Below are 18,992 nucleotides of genomic sequence, written 5' to 3'. Positions count from 1 at the left end.
TTTTTTTTTTTTTTTTTTTTTTTTTTTGAGACAGTCTCACTCTGTTGCCAGGCTGGAGTGCAGTGGCGAGATACTGGCTCACTGCAACCTCCAACTCCCTGGTTTAAGCAATTCTCCTACCTCAGCCTCCCAAGTAGCTGGGATTACAGGCACACGCCACCACGCCCAGCTAATTTTTGTATTTTTAGTAGAGATGGGGTTTCACCATGTTGGCCAGGGTGGTCTCAAACTCCTGACCTCAGGTGATTCACCCACCTTGCCCTCCCAAAGCGCTGGGATTACACCGTGCCCAGCCTATGAAAAAAAAAAAAAAAAAAAACAAGAAAGAAAAGAAAGGAGATGGGGTTTGAAAATTGGGTCTGCAGGCAGTGAGAGACACAGAAGGGTGCAAAGTAAGGGGCTGTGAGTCATCCAGAGCTCTCCCCAGGGACGCCTCAGAAGCCAGTGGGTGGTGGGTGGGATGGGGGCAGAGCAGTCTCCCAGGGTTCACCTTCCCACCCCACCCTGCAGGAGGAGAGAGGCTCCATTGACAAAGCGAGGCACTTCCTGGAGTCTGCTGCACCCCTGGCCACGGACCCCTACAGCTGTGCCCTGACTACCTATGCACTGACCCTGCTCCGCAGCCCGGCAGCCCCTGAGGCACTGCGCAAGCTCCGTAGCCTGGCCATCATGAGAGGTAGGTGTCCCTGGCCCTCCCCAGAGGCCACAGCGTCGGGAAGCCTACTGTGGAGCCCGGTAAACAACTCATGAACATATTTATCAAAACTGACGAGTCATGTAGTCCCAGCTACTCGAGAGGCTGAGGCAGGAGAATCGCTTGAACCCGGGAGGTGGAGGTTGCAGTGAGCAGAGATCGCACCATTGCACTCCAGCCTGGGTGACAGAGCAAGACTCCGTCTCAAAAACAAAACAAAAAACTGATGAGTCAGCTGGGCGCGGTGGCTCACGCCTATAATCCCAGCACTTTGGGCAGATCTCTTGAGGCCAAGAGTTCGAGACCAGCCAGGCCAACATGGTGAAACCTCAACTGTCCTAAAAATACAAAAATTAGCTGGGTATGGTGGCAGGTGCCTATAACCCCAGCTACTTGGGAGGCTGAGGCACAAGAATTGCTTGAACCCAGGAGGCAGACGTTGCAGTGAGCTGAGATCGCACCATTGCACTCTAGCCTAGGTGACAGAGTGAAACCCCGGCTCAAAAGAAAAGAAAGAAAAGAGGGAGGGAGGGAGGGAGGAAGGAAGGAAGGAAGGAAGGAAGGAAGGAAGGAAGGAAGGAAGGAAGGAAGGAAGGAAGGACGGACAAAGGGAAACTGACAAGACACCTTTTGCTCCTTTGTCAACTGCTTTGTTGATTATAGTATTTGTTCATTATTGCATCTGCTAGTGACTTTGTTTGAGGAAGTGGCTTGTCCAAGTCACACCAGCCCAAGCATTACTCACCTTGCCTGTGAAATCTGGGATGCCAACCCCTCAGGAAGGGGAGTTCTCAGGGAGGGATCCCCAGCAGAGAACGCATCCCCTGCCTCTGGCCAGGCTCCCTGGAAATCATCCCAGGACAGGGGTGCTAAGGGACAGGGGAGGGTTGGGTCTGGCTTCCGCCCTTCCCTCCACTTGCTGCATGAGCCCTGGTAAGTTTTTTCGAGCTGTCAGTCCTCCGACCTACAAAATCATCACCCACTGGGACTCCAATCCCTGAGCTTCGACTTTCTCAGAATGCCCCCACACTAAGTCTCCTCCCACTTCAACCAGACCTCCCTGCCCCACCCCTACCCCCAGCAGCTGCACTGGGGCCCAGGCAGGTTTCTCGGCTTAAGTCATTAAGATGCCACCTGAAGAACTGTTTTCATTGCTTCAGAAAGAGAGAAGTTTAAAGAGGATCCAGGGACGGAGTGGGAGGTGGTGGCGGTGGGCTGGTTTCTCTCTGGATTTGAGAGTCTTTACACCTCATGTGAGCTCAGAATCCTTGGAGCCTTTTTCTTTTCTTTTTTTTTCTTTTTTTCTTTTTTTTGAGACAGAGTTTGCTCTTGTTGCCCAGGCTGGAGTGCAATGGCGTGATCTCGGCTCACTACAACCTCTGCCTCCTGGGTTCAAACAATTCTCCTAACTCAGCCTCCCAAGTAGCTGGGATTACAGGCATGCACCACCATGCCCAGCTAATTTTTTGTATTTTTTAGTAGAGATGGGTTTTTCCATGTTGATCAGGCTGGTCTTGAACTCCCAACCTCAGGCGATCTGCCCACTTCAGCCTCCCGAAGTGCTGGGATTACAGGTGTGAGTCACCGTGCCTTGCCATTCTTTTTTTATTATTATTATTTTATATTTATTTATTTACTTATTTTGAGACAGTCTTACTCTGTCGCCCAGGCTGGAGTGTGGAGTGCAGCGACTCGGTATTGGCTCACTGCAACCTCTGCCTCCTGGGTTCAAGCAATTCTCCGGCCTCAGCCTCCCCAGCAGCTGGGATTACAGGTGTGCACCACCACACACAGCTAATTTTTGTATTTTTAGTAGAGATGGGGTTTCACCATGTTGGCCAGGCTGGTCTTGAACTCCTGACCTCAAGTGATCTACCCACCTCGGCCTCCCAAATTGCTGGGATTACAGGTGTGAGCCACTGCACCCAGCCAGAATCTTTGAGCCTTTGCAAGTCGAGTGCGGCTGCTTGGGTGCTAAGTGGGAACATCAGGGGCTGCATCAGTACCTGGTCAGGAGGGAGGCTACTGACTAGTGATGTCTGTGTCTGGGGAAGGGAATGGTGGCCATTGATTAGTGATGTCTGCCAGGGGTAGGGTAGGGTGGCCATTGATTCATGATGTCTGCCAGGGGCACGGGAAGGGCTAAGGCTGCCATAGGTTTGCAGATCTGAGATGGAGCCTTGAGGCCCTTCCTGTCCCAGTTGTCTTCCCATGACACTCTTTTCCCACTGGGGTCCCACAGTACCTTTTCTTTAGACCCCATGCTTGGATGTGCTCCATGGGATGCCAGGCTGCACACTGGGTGGGGTGGTAGCTCTTGACCACTCCTTTCCTTGCAGATGGGGTCACCCACTGGAGCCTGACAAATTCCTGGGACATGGACAAGGGCACATTATTGAGCTTCGGTGACAGGACCTCTCAGTCAGGTACTGGCCACCCCAGCTCCCGGGTGCCTGCCTTGGCCATACCTCCATGCACTGGGCCCATGTCCCTGTGTCAGAAGTCCCCAGTGGGCCTCTTCCATTGCAGTGGTCTCGGCCGAGGTGGAAATGACAGCCTACGCCCTTCTGACCTACACCCTGCTGGGTGACGTGGCCGCCGCCCTGCCTGTGGTGAAGTGGCTGTCCCAGCAGCGAAATGCACTCGGGGGATTCTCCTCCACTCAGGCGAGCCGGGCAGGGCCAGAGGGAGGGGTTCAGGGCTGGGTGGGTGGGGCCCCTGCGGTCCTTGTTTTGAGCTCTGAGGTGGCCAGGCAGTCTGGCCCCTTCTCACTTTATAGAGCCCCAAAGAGGGCAGGTGTTGGGGGTGAGGGACAGATGCCCCTGGATCCTCCGTGGGAGCCCAGCCTCTGCCTCTGGGGACATGCCAACCTGGCTGTCCTGAGGCCCCCAGTGCCATGGGTGTCTGCACTGAGTCCAGTCTCTATTCCAGCCCCGTTGGTGCCTGTTTCAGGCCAGGCTTCCAAGACAGGAGTCAGGGGACCACTGGCCAACTCAGTCTCGGGGTTGATGGCCATCTCCTCCTCCATCCCCAGGACACCTGCGTGGCTCTGCAGGCCTTGGCTGAATATGCCATCTTGTCCTATGCTGGAGGTATCAACCTCACTGTCTCCGTGGCCTCCACCAACCTGGACTACCAGGAAACCTTCGAGCTGCACAGGACCAACCAAAGGGTTCTGCAGATGGCAGCGGTGCGTGTTCCTGGGACGAGGGCTTGGGGGCTGTTGGAGGAGGAGTCGGCAGGGCCTCACGGTGACTTCTGTCCTCAGATCCCCAGCCTCCCCACGGGGCTGTTTGTGAGTGCCAAGGGGGACGGCTGCTGCCTGATGCAGGTGAGGTTTTAGGGAGCATTAGGTGATATTGGGCTTGTCCTCCTGTGCCCCATCCCCTCCACCCACACAGTGGAACCCCAGGGACTCCCCAGAGGGTTCTGAACTCAGCAGCAGGCCAGACCGCAGGGCAGGCTTTCAGCCTCCTAATACTGCCCAAGGCAGGTGGCCATGGTCCTCTCAGGTGTGCTGCCCACTGCCCCCCTCACCCCAGGAAAATCCATTTGACCCTCAGTCCAGGGATCTCTGACCCAGTGACTCAAGCAGATTTGCCTAAGGGCTCAAGGTCATTCCGCCTGCTGTGGCCTGGATTTAACCCCAGACCACGCTGGGGCAGGTGCATCTCACAGGCTCTGACTGGCAGTCAGAGGGCAAGTTTCCCACGATGACTCTCGCTAGCTCCGTTTTCTCATCTCTAAAATGGGAGCCCAGACAACACCGTGGATGGGAGGGAGACCCCTAGACTCAGACATAGCTGAGCACAGCTCTGAAACTGTCATGAATATCATTGTCCTCATAATTTTGGCTTTTCCCACCTCCCCACTGCCCTTTCTCCTCCCCTACCCTGCACCTGTTGTGGAGGGCCCAGGTCCCTAAGTCTCCATCCTCCAACACCCCCCAGATTGATGTCACCTACAATGTGCCTGACCCAGTGGCCAAGCCGGCTTTCCAACTGCTCGTTAGCCTCCAGGAGCCTGAGGCCCAGGGACGCCCGTCCCCCATGCCTTCCTCCTCAGCTGAGGGTTCCCGAGGAGACAGACCCCCAGCTGACGATGATGACCCAGCGGCCGATCAGCATCACCAGGAATACAAGGTGATGCTGGAGGTGTGCACCAGGTAAGGCCGCCTGCCCTGCTGGCGTGGGCATCCCAGGAGGGCGCAATGTGGGGAGAGGATGGCCTCCTGGGACCAGGAGGAGCTTCCGGCTCCAGGCACTCAGTGGTGGTTTTTGTTTTGTTTTGTTTTGTTTTTTTGAGACGGAGTCTCGCCCTGTCACCCAGGCTGGAGTGCAGTGGCACGATCTCGGCTCACTACAACCTCTGCCTTCTGGATTCAAATGGTTCTTCTGTCTCAGCCTCCCGAGTAGCTGGGATTACAGGTGCCCGCCATCACGCCCAACTAACTTTTTTGTATTTTTAGTAGATACAGGGTTTCACCATGTTGGCCAGGCTGGTCTCGAACTCCTGACCTCGTGATATGCCCACCTCGGCCCCCCAAAGTGCTGGGATTACAGGTGTGAGCCACCTCACCCAGCCAGTTTTTGAAGTGAATGAAAGAAAAGTGAACGGACACAGAAGACTCCAGTATGGTTGGGGCGGATGGGCCAGATGGGGACAGCCATGTGTGGCTGGGACACTGGTAACACTGGGACACCGATAACACCAGCACCAGACCCCTTGGATTCCAGGAGTGAGCCTGGGACCCGGCCACAGTGGGTCCTCATCCTAAGAAGATGTTTGTTGCCATGGTGATGGATGCTTGTCACCATGGCGACGATTGGTGGGTGAGTGGTTGCCATGACACTCACAGCCCATCAGAGCCGCTACCCCGGTAGCGGCTGCCCTGACCTTGACTCTCATCCTGAATGTGTCCAAGTTCCCCATCTCAGAAAGTTGGGAAGACCAGAGTCCAGCTTGGTGCACTTCCCGCAGCTGCAAGCTGCACACTGAATGTCGGCTTCCTCTTCCTTGTCCCCGACGCCCTGTAGGAAGCGCCTGGCATACTGCAGGCTCCAGAGAGAGCCCAGTTACTTCCCTCCCTGCCCTGCCATGTTACAGAAGGAGAAACTGAGGCCAGAGCTAGGGGGTTGATTTCCCAGAGTCTCCTGCACGGTGGCACTGTTGAAACACCTGGACTGTGGCTGCTCTGTGGAGCCATGTCAAGAGGGGGGTCGCCAGCTGCTTCCCAGGCTGGGGACACAGAGTGAAGTGCAGGACAAAACACAGTGCCTAGTCACGAGACCTGGTCAAGCCTAGAGCCCTTGGCAAGGCCGTTTCCTTCTGGCCTCAGTGTCCCTGCTGTAAAATGGCTTGACTGAGCTAACCAAGCCAAGGATGTGTGTGCCAATGGCCCGCCGGCCAGGCCCCAGGGCAGGCTTCCTGGGACATCAGCTGTGTGGGCTCCAGAGAGAGAGGGGACCGTGAATTCCACGTCCAGGCTTGAGCTCTAGGGCCTCTCTCTCTCCCCTGTTGTCGGAAGGTGGCTGCACGCAGGATCTTCCAATATGGCTGTCCTCGAGGTGCCCCTGTTGTCAGGCTTCCGGGCAGACATCGAGAGTCTGGAGCAGGTGAGGTGGCGCCGGTGAGCAGCAGTGGGCAGGGATCTCTGAACAGTAGGCAGGGCTTAGGCACCCAGGGTCAGGCTGGCTGGCAGCCCAGCCCTTTGTAAAATGCTATGGGTATTACTTTCTTTTCTTTCCTTTAGTCTCTCTCTCTCTCTCTCTCTCTCTCTCTCTCTCTCTCTCTCTGTCTCGCTCTCTCTCTTTCTTTCTTTCTTTTTTTTTTTTTTTTTGAGATAGTCTTGCTCTGTTGCCCAGGCTAGAGTGTAGCGGTGCGATCTTGGCTCAAATTCCCAGTGGAGCCTTGAACTTTCAGGCTTAAGTAATCCTCCCACCTCAGCCTCTTGAGTAGCCGGGACTACAAGCATGCACCACCATGCCCTGCTAATTTTTGTATTTGTGGCAGAGACAGGGTTTCACTATGTTGCTCAGGCTGGTCTCAAACTCCTGGGCTCAAGCAATCCTTTGCCTCAGCTTCACAAAGTGCTGGGGTTACAGACAAGAGCCACCACGCCCAGCCCCTTTTTTCCTCCCTTTCTGGGCAAAAATGGGCCATCTATCTATTGAGGAGTAGGTGGGGTGGTGTGGGGGCTGCTCCAACAGGTGGATCTCCCGTGGAGCCATTGTCATGATGATGATGATGATGATGATGATGATTATTTGAGATGGAGTTTTGCTCTTGTTGCCCAGGCTGGAGTGCAATGGCACAATCTCAGCTCACTGCAACCTCTACCTCCCCGGTTAAAGTGATTCTCCTGCCTGTCTCCCAAGTAGCTGGGATTACAGGCATGCACCACCATGCCCAGCTAATTTTTTGTATTTAGTAGAGACGGGGTTTCTCCATGTTGGTCAGGCTGGTCTCAAACTCCTGACCTTAGGTGATCTGCCCACCTCAGCCTTCCAAAGTGCTGGGATTATAGGTGTGAGCCACAGCACTGGCCCACTGTCACTATTATAAATGCCATCTAGAACTTCAGCAAAGTTCCGTGTGCTTTGGCCCTGGGTGGGAAGCCATGGGGTATTCTCAATCCACATTCTGCCGAGACCAGCTGTCACCCTCACAAACCTAAGAGAGACCAGTGCCACATTCCCATTTAGTACAGGAGGGAAGAGGGACATGGGAGTACTGCCAAGCTCTGGCTGGGGGAGAAAGAGGTCCAGGGACCAAAGGAGGTCTGCTGTGTGGGGAGGATGGAACAGGAAAGCCAGGCCTATTGTCGCCTCCCCTCCAAGGAGGCTGCACAGAGCACCAGGGGATGACAATGTGGTCAATTCAGAGGCCTTGGAGTGGGTGTGGGTTTTTTAAAATCAAAAACTGAAAAAAAAATCCCAGACTGGGAGGGGAACTTGAATAGTGCAGCCGAGACACCAGCAGGTGGCAGGGCTCAGCCGGGCCCCTCGTTGGCCACGGAGAAGCCTGACCTGGGCTTTGGGCTGGGTTGAGGGAGTGTATAGAGAGGGCAGGCAGGTGCTCTGGGCAGGGATAGTCATCCTTGAGCGTCCTCTCCTGGGTGTTGAGAGGCTGGCAGGGCCCGGGGAGCACTGACCAGCACCCAGACCCCAGCCCATGGTAACTTGTGGGCAAGTCCAAGCATCCCACTGACTACTGCCTCCAGGAGATGGGAGAGGAAGCAAGCAGAGAGTCTGAGGACCCTGACTTCTGGCTTCCTCTGCAGCTGCTCCTTGACAAGCACATGGGGATGAAGAGGTATGAAGTGGCTGGACGCCGAGTGCTCTTCTACTTTGATGAGGTACCACCAGCCAGGGATGGTGAAGGAGGCTTCCCTGGTGTGCATGTTGGTGAGGGTGCACCGGTCACTGCCTGGTGTGGCTCCCTGCAAGTATCTTGTACCATAAAAAAGACATTGGGGCAGGGCATGGTGGCTCATGCCTGTAATCCCAGTACTTTGGGAAGCCGAGGTGGGAGGACCACTTGAGCTCAGGGGTTCGAGACCAGCCTGAGCAACATGGCGAAACCCCATCTTTACAAAAAATATAAAAAAGTGGCCAGGCGCTTTGGCTTACGCCTATAATCCCATCACTTTGGGAGGCCGAGGTGGGCGGATCACCTGAGGTCAGGAGTTCGAGACCAGCCTGGCCAACATGGCAAAACCCCGTCTCTACTAAAAATACAAAAATTAGCCAGGTGTGATGGCGCACTCTGTAATCCCAGCTATTCGGGAGGCTGAGGCAGGAGAGTCACTTGAACCTGGGAGGCGGAGTTTGCAGTGAGCCAAGATTACGCCACTGCACTCCAGCTTGGGCAACAGAGCAAGACCCGCAAGACCTCATCTGAAAAAAAAGTAAGACACTGGGAGAATAAATTCCAGGCAGAGCTGGCCATGCTGACAGCTCTGTGTCCTCAGCTGATGACAGTTGGTGGAAAAAGCAGGGAGGGGCCACGGTGGATATTATCCATCTGTGGGAAGGAGTGAAGCATTGATCCGTGCTACAGCATGGATGAACCTCAGAAACATGATGCTGAGTGAAAAAAGCCAGACACAAAAGGCCACAGAGTACATGATCCATTGATATGAAATGCCCAGAACAGGCAAATTGGTAGAGTTGGAAAGATTCGTGGTTGCCAGGGGCCGGGGGAGTGGGGAGTGAGTGCTGATGGGGATGGGGTTTTCTTTGGGGGAGAAAGAAACTGTTCTGTAACTAGACAGAGGTGATGATTGCACAGTATTGTGAATATGCCAAGTCGCGCCCACACATGCTCAGCCATGTGTGCACATACACAAAAAAGGAGTGGTGTTTGGGAGGCCACCGGAGACGTTTTCCCAGTGGGATGGAAGGACCCAAAGAATCAAAAATGGGACCTAGGCTGGGCGCGGTGGTTCACGCCTGTAATCCCAGCACTTTGGGAGGCCGAGGCAGGCGGATCACTTGAGGGCTGGAGTTGGAGACCAGCCTAGCCAATACGGTGAAACCCCGTCTTGATCAAAAGTACAAAAAATTAGCAGGGTGCGGTGGTGAGCGCCTGTAATCTCAGCTACTTGGGAGGCTGAGGCAGGAGAATCACTTGAACCCAGGAGGCCGAGGTTGCAGTGAGTCAAGATTAAGCCACTGCACTCCAGCCTGGGCAACAGAGCGAGACTCTGTCTCAGGGAAAAAAAAAAAAAAGGAAAAAGAAAAAAAGAAAATGGGATCACATTTCTTCTGTGTTTCACGAGTCCTGGGTATCCCTGAAATCAGCCAGTTCTGGGCCCAAGCTCAGCGCCCCGGCCTACTGACCCGGGTCGAGCCTGCGCCCGCCGCTGCCCCGCAGATCCCCAGCCGGTGCCTGACGTGTGTGCGGTTCCGTGCGCTCCGGGAGTGCGTGGTGGGGAGGACGTCGGCGCTGCCAGTCTCCGTGTACGACTACTACGAGCCCGGTAGGCCCGCGCGCCCGCACCCCCTGCCCGACCCCTGATACTTCGCGCCTGCACTCGGTCACCCGCCACCCTCGTCCCGCAGCCTTCGAGGCCACTCGCTTCTACAACGTCAGCGCGCACAGCCCACTCGCCCAGGAACTGTGCGCCGGACCCGCGTGCAACGAGGTGGAGCGCGCCCCTGCCCGGGGCCCGGGTAAGTGCGCGGAGTCACTGCCGCCCCCCACCGCAGCCTGCCACACCCAGACTCCCACCCGCGGGCGCCGGGGAGGGCTCTCGTGGGGGCTTGGCAGAGGAGGGGCCAGCATAAAGTCAGGAGGACGCAGCACAGGGGTGGGCGGGCGCTCTGCCTGTACGGGGGAGGCGGGGCTGGAGGAGCGGTCAGTGCGGAGGGGAGTGGCTGGGGAATGGTCAGTATAATGGGGACAGGGCCAAGCCAGTGAGGGGGTGGTCACTGTGGTGGGGACTGGGTCCAGTGGGTTGAGGGTGGTCAGTGTGGTGAGGGCGGGGCCGAGCGGGGAGGGGGAGGTGAGAGAGGAGGGGGCGGGTGTGGTTAGTGCGGGGGGCGGAGTTGAGGGTGGGTGTGGTCAGTGCGGAGGGGGTGTTAAGACTGTGGTCAGCACTGAGGGGCCGGGGTTGAGGGTGGGAGCCGTCACTGCCGAGGAGGTGGGTTTGGGGTGGGTGTAGTCAGTGCGGAGGAGGCGCGGCAGGGACAGGGGCTGTTGTTGCAGGGCGCCCCAGACAGGACGCCCTGCTTCCTTTCTCTTCTACAACCGCTTTTAAAAAATCTGTTTCTGTTTTTGTAAGTATTAGGCAAATACCTGCGTGAAATTCCATGAGACCAGGGCTCAGGACCTCCCATTAACTGTCGCGCCCCAAGACCCACCGAGGGGGGAGTGGGCCCGGGCCCCAGGGACGTCTCCCCAACCCCCAGGCTCTGTGGGGGTGCGGGCAAGGTGCAGGGTGGGGGGTCCTCCGTGCCTTGTCGAGCCTGTGTCGTTCCCCAGGCTGGTCCCCCGGCGAGTCGGGCCCTGGGGTGGCCCCTGAGGAAGGGGCGGCGATCACGCGATGCGGCTGCGACCACGACTGCGGCGCCCAGGGGGACCCAGTGTGCGGCTCCGACGGGGTGGTCTACGCCAGCGCCTGCCGCCTTCGGGAGGCAGCCTGCCGCCGGGCCACGCCTCTGGAGCCCGCGCCTCCAAACTGCTGCGCCCTCGGTGAGGACCCTAGCCCTCGCCTAGCCTCGGGGACCCCATCGCTGCTGCTCTGGGCCACGGATCTCCTCCCGTCGGCCCTTGGGTCCCCTCCCGGCCACGCCCTCCCGACCGAGGCTCCCTTACTTCCAGAGCAGCCGCTGCCAGCCTCAGTGTCCTCCACCTACGGGGATGACCTGGCTTCTGTGGCTCCGGGGCATTTGCAGCAGGACATGAAGCTCAGTGGAGCCGGCCTTGAGGTGGTGGACTCAGACCCTGAGCCGGAAGGGGAGGTGGAGGACAGGTGAGAGCTGGGCCCACCCCAGAGGTCAGAGACATAGGCTCAATATCTCCCAAGCTCCCTCCCCTACCAACCTCCCTCCACCACCTGCCCCGACCCCCCACAGGCAGTGGGAGTGACTCAAAGGGTCAGAGGCTCAGAGTTCCTGGGGACAAAGTGGGACATTCATCCTCCCTCCACCCTGGCCCACGCAACACCCACCAGCGAACAGCTGTGCGTTTGTGTGTGTGTGTGTGTGCGCATACTGGTCAAGGATCCCTTATCCGAAATGCTTGGGACCAGAAATGTTTTGGATTTCAGATTTTTTCAGATTTCAGAATGCTTGCATGATATAGTTAGCTAAGGTTCAGCATCCCTCCTCTAAAAATCTGAAATGCTCCGATGAGCATTGCCTTTGAGCACGTCAAGTTGCTGCTCAAAAAGATTTGGATTTTGGAACATTTCAGATTTAGGATTTTTGGACTAGGGAAGCTTAGCCTGTAGTTAGCAGCGTATGGTTTCCTCATGGGCAGATTTGTGTAGTCTCAACCATAGTCAACAAACATCCCATTTGCACAGAATCCTTCCAGCTGCTCTTCCATAACTTCACCTCTCCCCTCAACACCTGCAACCACTAAGCCATTTTCCCCCTCTGCGTCTGTAATTTTGTCATTTCGAGAATGCCAGGTAAGTGGAATCAGAGCAGATAATCTTTGGAGCATGATTCCCTTGCGTTCACCTGTGGTGTTTCATGTATCCATAGTTCATTCTTTTTTTTTTTTTTTTTTTGAGATGGAGTGTTACTCTGTCACCCAGGCTGGAGTGCAATGCCTCAATCTGGGCTCACTGCAATTTCTGCCTCCCAGGTTCAAGCGATTCTCCTGCCTGAGCCTCCCCAGTAGCTGGGATAACAGGGGCCCACCACCATGCCCAGCTAATTTTTTTGTATTTTTAGTAGAGGCAGGGTTTCACCACGTTGGCCAGGCTGGTCTTGAACTCCTGACTCAGGTGATCCACTTGCCTTTGCCTCCCAAAATGCTGGTATTGCAGGCATGAGCCACTGTGCCCGGCCTATTCTTTTTATTTTTGAAACGAGGTCTCACTGTATTGCCCAGGCTGGAGTATAGTGGCATGGTCACGGCTCACTGCAGCCTCAATCTCCTGAGCTCAAGTGATCCTCTTGCTTCAGCCTCCCAAGTAGCTGGGACCACAGGCACACACCACCACGTCCAGCTAATTTGTGTGTGTGTGCGTGTGTGTGTGTGTGTGTGTGTTGTAGAGATGGGGTCTCTGTATGTTGCCCAAGCTGGAGTGCCATGGCTGTTAACAGACATGATCATTGTGCACTGCTGCCTCAAACTCCTGGGCTCAAGCTATCCTCCCATCTCAGCCTCCCGAAGCTTTGGGATTACAGGCATGAGCCACTGTGCCTGGCCTGGAGTTAGTTCTTTTGCATTGCTGGTAGTGTTCTGTGGGTAACTTTTTGATTTGGTTGGTGGTCTGACACAAGCCGTTATTACCCTCTTACCGCACGTGAACACCCAGAGCCCATCACTGTAGTCCACCAGGGCAAGGAGGCAGAGTTGTGCAGTGCCAGCCCTGGGCCATGTGTCCCCCTCCTAGTTGGGGTTCTGCCGTCTAAATCAGGAGGTGGCAGCCGGCCTGAGCCCTGTGGAGGTGGGTTCAGGAAATGGGTGTGGGGTCCCATCCCAAAGTCCTGGCAGTCCCACAGGAATCTTTCTCCTTCTCTCCTGGCCAGTCAGAGCGGCTTCTCTTCCTAACGGCTGCCCTGCTCAGAGCAGGACGACACCATCTGGCTGCATCCTGTCCCTATCCGCCTGTGACTCTGCCTGGTGGGTGGGCAGACCTCGGCCCAGGTGACACCTGCCTCTAAATGAACCCAGGGAGCAGAATGGCAGAGATCTGCCCATCCCTAGGATGGGACTCGGGTCCCAGGTGTGGGCTCAGCAGTCACCAGAGTGGTGCAGGGGGGACAGCTGGAGGTCCCTTGGGAGACGCCCCCCCCACTTCCTAGCTACAGCTGGAACTCCAAGCACCCCAATCCCCCAGCCTTGGAGCTGGGCATCATTTTCCTGGGGCCACGGCGTCTCCTACAGCCTGACATTCTGTTCCCGGGAGAAGAAACATTCCCAGAAAGCACTCGTGTGGCCAAAAGCCTCTTTCTGAGCAAACACAGTGTGGACTAATTAGCAAAACATCCAGCCCGTGGGCAACTTCAAAACGGAACAGGCCGCCTTTCTCTGAAACACAAAGCCAGGCCTTTGGGGCACCCAGGACCCCGAATTGCCCTAAGACTGTCCCAGCTCTGGAACCCTCTGCCTTCGCCCCAGGGGACCTCGGGCTCACATCACAAGGCCCTGCGGGGAAGCAGATGACTCTCAGCAAATGCACTTTCAGCTTCTGGCTGCCCGGGCTGGGTGACCCCGGTGCTTCCTCACTGTGAGTTCCTGATGTCGCCGTGCCCAGAGGACCAGCCCACTCTCAGGGCCCCCAGGTCCAGAACCTGCCTGCCTTGGGGGGCCCTACCAGCTGCCTGCCACCAGCACCAGCAGACTTTGATTCCCTTTTGTGACCCCTGACACCTGCTTATGTCTGCATTTGCCCATCTTTTCCGGGGTGGTATTTATTTCAGCCCACACTGCTTAGCCCTGATCTCTGCCACCACAGAGGCCCCTCGCTGCCTGAGAGGTCAAGGTCTGAGGCTGCCCTGGCCTATGAGTTCCCCACCCCTGGCCCTCATCACCTTACAAGGGACAGGCCCCTTGACTCCTTCCTCAGCCCGAGGCCCGGTGCCCACTTGCTATAGAGGATGTTGTAAGATAAAACCTCATCTCCAGGGTCATGGCCAGGCCTCGGCCTCCTGCAGGCAGCGGGAACCTAGAGCACAGCACCCAGAGTGCCAGCCCGTTCCACAGATGGGTCCAGACCCTGGCCTGTCGGAGACGTAGTGGCTGGGTGGTGGGGGCCCACGGTCCAGGGCTCCTGAGCCCCCATGTGTTCATCTACAGCCCAGCCTTTCAGAGTGGTGGGGAGGAGGGTTTATGGATGTCAAAACACCTGCACCCTGAGATAATCCTACAACCACATGGAGTTGTAGGACCACAGTTTGGTCCTGGGGACCGCTCATACCCACACACCCAGCTTGTGCCTGTGGTTAACAACTCAGAAAACTAGTAAATGATCACTCCAGGATATTGACACGAATACACATCGCTGATCTTACTTACATGTTCTGGGTTGCATGTGAACTTTGTGTGTGCGTATGTGTGTGTGTGTGTGTGTATGTGTGTGTCCCAGGCACCTGACACCCCCAGCCCAGGGCTGCCCAAAGTTGGGCTGATCAGAGACATATACCCAATGAGGAGCCCAACAGTGGTCCCCCCACCCTCTGCTTTGCCCCTGTAGTTCATGCCCCAGTGGTGTTTGAAACTGCCCCGTGCCACTCCGTGGAGTGAGCAGCGGTGTCTGTGTGTGTGTGTGTGTTTGTGTACCAGGTGCTGAGGCTTCTCCCTTCCCCACACACCAGCGGTGTCCTCCGTAGACACTGGTATGGCCCCTTGTGGCCTGTCCTGTGCAAGGCTTACAGCCGGCTGCCAACATCCTGGCAGAGGGGAGTTCAAGGTTTGCAGTACCCAAACCCTCCAGCGCACACTGTCCACCCCCACCCCCCATTGTCCCACCTTGTCCCTGGTGATATTGACAGAAAGTGAAAAGAAGGATCAGCCTGCAGGTGAGAGGAGGAAAAGCGAGGGTCCCCAGCAGCCAGGGGACAGCAGGAGTCTGAGCTATGCTAGCGATGGGTTTTGGGGAGCAGAGTTGGGGGTGCTATTCTGGTTGCTGAAGAGAAATCCCAAAGCCAGAAGCTGGTGGGCATGAGAATGGCCAACCAGGCTCTGGGCCTGGTGGGGCCCCAGCATTGGGCACTGGGGATGGGGTGCCCTGAGCCTCCTGGGCAGGAACTTGCAGTGAGTTTCTGGGGAATGCAGCCCCAGCCCCAGCCCCATCTCAGACACCAGCACATCGTGGGCTGCATCCAGTGTAGAAAGCCGCGCCAGAGAGGCTGCCAGGGCCCAGGAAGCAGCATTTGATCCTGTTTCAGATTCCTGGGCTGCCCTGACAAAGCACCAACCACCAGGCAGCTTAAAACAATGGGAGTTTATTATCTCACAGTTCTGCAGGCCAGAGTCCAAGGTCAAGGTGGCGCAGGGCTGGTTCCCTCCGGAAGCTGTGAGGGAGAGCTTGTCCCAGGCCTGTCTCATGGCTGCTGGTGGCTGCTGGCTGCACTTGGCGTCTTGACATCCCTTAGTTTGTGTCCGTCCGCACCACTCCCATCTCTGGCTCTGTCGCCACGTGGCTTTCTTCTCTGTGTGTCTCTGTGTCCTCTTCTCTTCTTTTTTTTTTTTTTTGGCGGGTGGGTTGGGGGGTGGGGCGGACAGAGTCGCTCTGTTGCCCAGGCTGGAGAGCAGTGGCACCATCTCAGCTGACCACAACCTCTGCCTCCCAGGTTCAAGCGAGTCTCCTGCCTCAGCCTCCCCAGTAGCTGGGACTACAGGTGCCCACCACCATGCCTGGCTAATTTTTGTATTTTTGTTAGAGATGGGGTTTCCCAATGTTGGCCAGACTGGTCTTGAACTCCTGGCCTCAGGTGATCTGCCCAACTCGGCCTCCCAAAGTGCTGGGATTGCAGGTGTGAGCCACTGCACCCAGCTGTCTCTCATCTTCTTTTTTTAATTTTAGTTTGTTTATTTTTGAGACAAGGTCTTGCTCTGTTGCCCAGGCTGGAGTGCAGTGGTACAATCATAGCTGACAGCGACCACAACCTCCCAGGCTCAAGTGATCCTCCTGCCTGTGCCTCTTGAGTGGCTGGGACTATAGACGTCTGCATGCCACAATGCCTGGTTTGTTTAAAAAAAAAAATTTTTTTTTTGTATAGTTGGGATCCCTCTGTGTTGCCCAGGCTGGTCCCAAACTCCTGGCCTCCAGCAGTCCTCACATCTTGGCCTCCCAGAATGCTGAGATTATAGGCGTGAGGCACCACACCTGGCCATCTCTTTTCGTCTTTTAAAAATTGAATTAAATTGATTAATTAATTTAGAGACAGCGTCTCACTCTGTCACGCAGGTTGGAGTTCAGTGGTGCATTCTCGGCTCACTGCAACCTCTGCCTCCCAGGTTCAAGTGATCCTCCTGCCTCAGCCTCCTGAGTAGCTAGGCTTACAGGCACCCGCCACCACGCCCAGCTAATTTTCGTATTTTCGGTAGAGAGAGAGTTTTACCATGTTGCTCAGGCTGGTGTTGAACCCCTGCGCTGAAGTGATCCATCCGTCTTGGCCCCCAAAGTGCTGGGATTTCAGGCGTGAGCCACCAGGCCTGGCTTCTTATCTTATGAGGACACCACCCACACTGGATGTAAGGCCCACCCTTCTCCAAAGTGACCTCCACTAGTGACAGTTGTAATGACCCTATTTCCAAATAAAGTCACATTCTGAGGTCCTGAGAAGGACATGAAGTAGGGGAAGGGACTCTGTTCGACCCAGTACGGACTTCCCCACTTTGTGTCACCGGAGCAAAGAGGAGTGGGTGCCCATGCCCTGGCTGCCCCCTTCCACAGAGGCCTTGGAGGCCACGGTGTTCCCTGGCGACCGTCGGAAGAGCCCCACCCGCACCTTGTCCCTGAACTCAGCCGACACGTAGTAGTAGACAAAGGGATCCACGCAGCTGTTGAGGGTACTCAGTGCCAGGCTAGGCACGTAGGTGCCGTAGAGGTTGCCCCAGGCGCTGGGGCTTGGGTCCGAGTAATGCAGCAGCAGCAGCAGGTTGCTGGGCACGAAGAAGGCCATGGCGGAGGCCAGCACCACCGCGGTCAGCCTCAGCGCGTGGCCATAGCGCCGGCCGCTGGCCGCCAGCGTGCGCAGGGTGGCCCCATAGCACAGCAGCATGGCCAGCAGGGGCAGGAAACAGCCCAGCAGCGCCAGGCAGGTGAAGGCCGGTTGCCAGTGGGAGGCCTGTGCGTCCAGGGGCAGCACATCATGGCAGAGCACGTGATCGGAGCGCGCCAGCCTGAAGGTCTGCCGCTGCAGTGTCAGGGGCAGTGCCAGGGCGGCTGCCATGAGCCAGGCAGCTACGCAGAGTCCAAGGGCCAGGCGCCGGCCACGCAGGGTGCGGGCCCGCAGCGGGTGCACCAGGGCCAGGTAGCGGTCCAGGCTGATAGCAGCCAGCAGCAGCACGGAGCCATACATGTGGCCGTAGAGTGCAGCCGTGGCCAGGCGGCAGGCGGCCTCCCCAAAGGGCCAGCGCTGGCCACGCAGGTGGTAGGCAACCCGCGGGGGCAGCACCAGGGCCAGCAGGAGGTCAGCAGCTGCCAGGTTCATCAGTAGCATGGTGGAGGGCAGCCGAGGTGCCCGTGTGGCCAGTACCCACAGGGCTAGCCCATTGGCCGGCAGCCCCACCGCCAGCACCAGCCCATAGAGGGCGGGCACCAGTCTGGTAGGCACCCAGCCCAGAAGCAGTGCCCGTGAGCTGTCCGGGAGCTCTAGGATGTCACTGTCATTAGCACAGACTTGGCCTGGGTAGCCGCGGGGGGCCGGCAGGATTGAGGGCGTACTGTCTGTGGGAGAGAGGGGATGTTGGTCAGCCCTGCCTCGGCAGGTGACAAGCAGCAGCAGGGAGGGAGGTGCTCAGAGCCTGGGATCTGCCCTGGTGGGAAACAGCTGGACATGACACTCAAGGGAATAGCCCAGCCCTGTGGGGTCAGGGACAGAATGCAGGGTGGGCTGGGCTGAAGCCCCAACTTCCCAGCCTCCCCCTCCCCAGCTCCGGGCCCCCAACTCCATCACTTGTGTAAGCCCATCTCTGCACCCCAAGGCCAGGAGCACTCACCATCGCCGCCTCCGGTGCTCCCACCCTCGTCATAGACGCTGGGGGTCTGGGTGCCGCCAGACAGGCTGAACCCCAGCATCAGGGGCCACAGGAGCAGTCGCCCCCACATGACTGCACTCAGGCTGCTTTGGGCTGTGGCCTCAGGCTTCCTGCCTCGCTGGACCCTGAGCCCTAGCTTCTGGAGCCTGGGAGGATGAGCAGATCATGCCAGGGGAGATAAACCGGGAAGGCTGCCCCTGCCCCTGCAGACTCACCAGGGCCGCTCGCCAGCCAGCCCATGGGAGGACTGGAGTGTGGGTTATGGAGGCCGGGGTGCCCCAGCTTGCTGTGTCCAGCTGTGGCGCCTCCCAAGCACCCAGGTGCTAGGCTAGCAAGATGCAAAAGGGGTCCCAGCTATAGCCAGCACCCCCAGTCCCTGGCCAGCCCAGGAAGCATCTGTGACTCAAGTGGCCACTTCCTACCAGCTGGTCACATCTGCAGCCACTGTTCTCATGACAGCCCTGTCCTCCCCCCAATCCCCACGCCCATCAAGGGCTCTGGGCCCTTCCTGAAGTCACGCCCCCACTTCCTATCTCTGGTGAGCAGGATAAGAAGAGCCCTGCTAGGCCGGGCGCAGTGGCTCACGCCTGTAATCCCAGCACTTTGGGAGGCCAAGGCAGGCAAATCACCTGAGGTTGGGAGTTTGAGACCGGCCTGACCAACATGGAGAAACCTCATCTCCACTAAAACTGCAAAATTAGCCGGGCCTGGTGGCATATGCCTGTAATCCCAGCTACTCTGGAGGCTGAGGCAGGAGAATTGCTTGAAGTAGGGAGACGGCGGTTGCAGTGAGCCGAGACCGTGCCATTGCACTCCAGCCTGGGCAACAAGAGTGAAACTCCGTCTCAAAAAAAAAAAAAAAAAAAAAAAAAAAAAAGCCCTGTCTTGCTTCCCTGGGTCAGAGGTC

General features: G+C 57.0%; 2 protein-coding genes across 7 annotated transcripts in view; one reads left to right on the top strand and one right to left on the bottom strand.

Annotated features, from left to right (window-relative positions):
* CPAMD8 (C3 and PZP like alpha-2-macroglobulin domain containing 8) overlaps positions 1-14,396 on the top strand; it is a 122,361-nt gene extending 107,965 nt beyond the window's left edge. Inside the window, exons 30-42 of one of the 5 annotated variants that reach the window (XM_030936992.1) lie at positions 511-676; positions 3,034-3,120; positions 3,224-3,360; positions 3,729-3,884; positions 3,963-4,025; positions 4,645-4,859; positions 6,222-6,309; positions 7,977-8,051; positions 9,572-9,677; positions 9,760-9,870; positions 10,682-10,891; positions 11,021-11,171; positions 12,907-14,359. In XM_030936992.1, the coding sequence (XP_030792852.1) occupies positions 511-676; positions 3,034-3,120; positions 3,224-3,360; positions 3,729-3,884; positions 3,963-4,025; positions 4,645-4,859; positions 6,222-6,309; positions 7,977-8,051; positions 9,572-9,677; positions 9,760-9,870; positions 10,682-10,891; positions 11,021-11,171; positions 12,907-12,928 (1,587 nt within the window). In that variant the 3' untranslated portion in view covers positions 12,929-14,359. Of the gene's footprint in view, positions 1-510; positions 677-3,033; positions 3,121-3,223; positions 3,361-3,728; positions 4,026-4,644; positions 4,860-6,221; positions 6,310-7,976; positions 8,052-9,571; positions 9,678-9,759; positions 9,871-10,481; positions 10,892-11,020; positions 11,172-12,906 lie in introns of all 5 variants that reach the window. The other 4 variants (XR_004058973.1, XR_004058972.1, XM_030936990.1 and 1 more) reach the window with 4 other exon arrangements.
* Positions 14,397-16,344: 1,948 nt separating this feature from the next.
* On the bottom strand, positions 16,345-18,520 carry F2RL3 (F2R like thrombin or trypsin receptor 3). 2 transcript variants are annotated; one of them, XM_010361473.2, is made up of 2 exons: positions 18,047-18,520; positions 16,345-17,774 (listed from the first exon to the last, which is right to left on the bottom strand). In XM_010361473.2, the coding sequence occupies exons 1-2, from the start codon at positions 18,153-18,155 to the stop codon at positions 16,726-16,728; spliced, it is 1,158 nt and encodes a 385-aa protein (XP_010359775.2). In that variant the 5' UTR covers positions 18,156-18,520; the 3' UTR covers positions 16,345-16,725. The 2 variants fall into 2 exon arrangements, with proteins under 2 accessions (XP_010359775.2, XP_030790718.1); XM_030934858.1 differs by having other exon boundaries at positions 18,301-18,520.
* Between the last annotated feature and the right edge of the window lie 472 nt (positions 18,521-18,992).

Source organism: Rhinopithecus roxellana, chromosome 8 (genome assembly GCF_007565055.1).
Source record: "Rhinopithecus roxellana isolate Shanxi Qingling chromosome 8, ASM756505v1, whole genome shotgun sequence".
In the NCBI taxonomy this organism is placed as follows: Eukaryota; Metazoa; Chordata; class Mammalia; order Primates; family Cercopithecidae; genus Rhinopithecus; species Rhinopithecus roxellana.
Note: the sequence above shows the minus strand (reverse complement) of the source record. Positions and strands in the feature narration are given on the sequence as shown.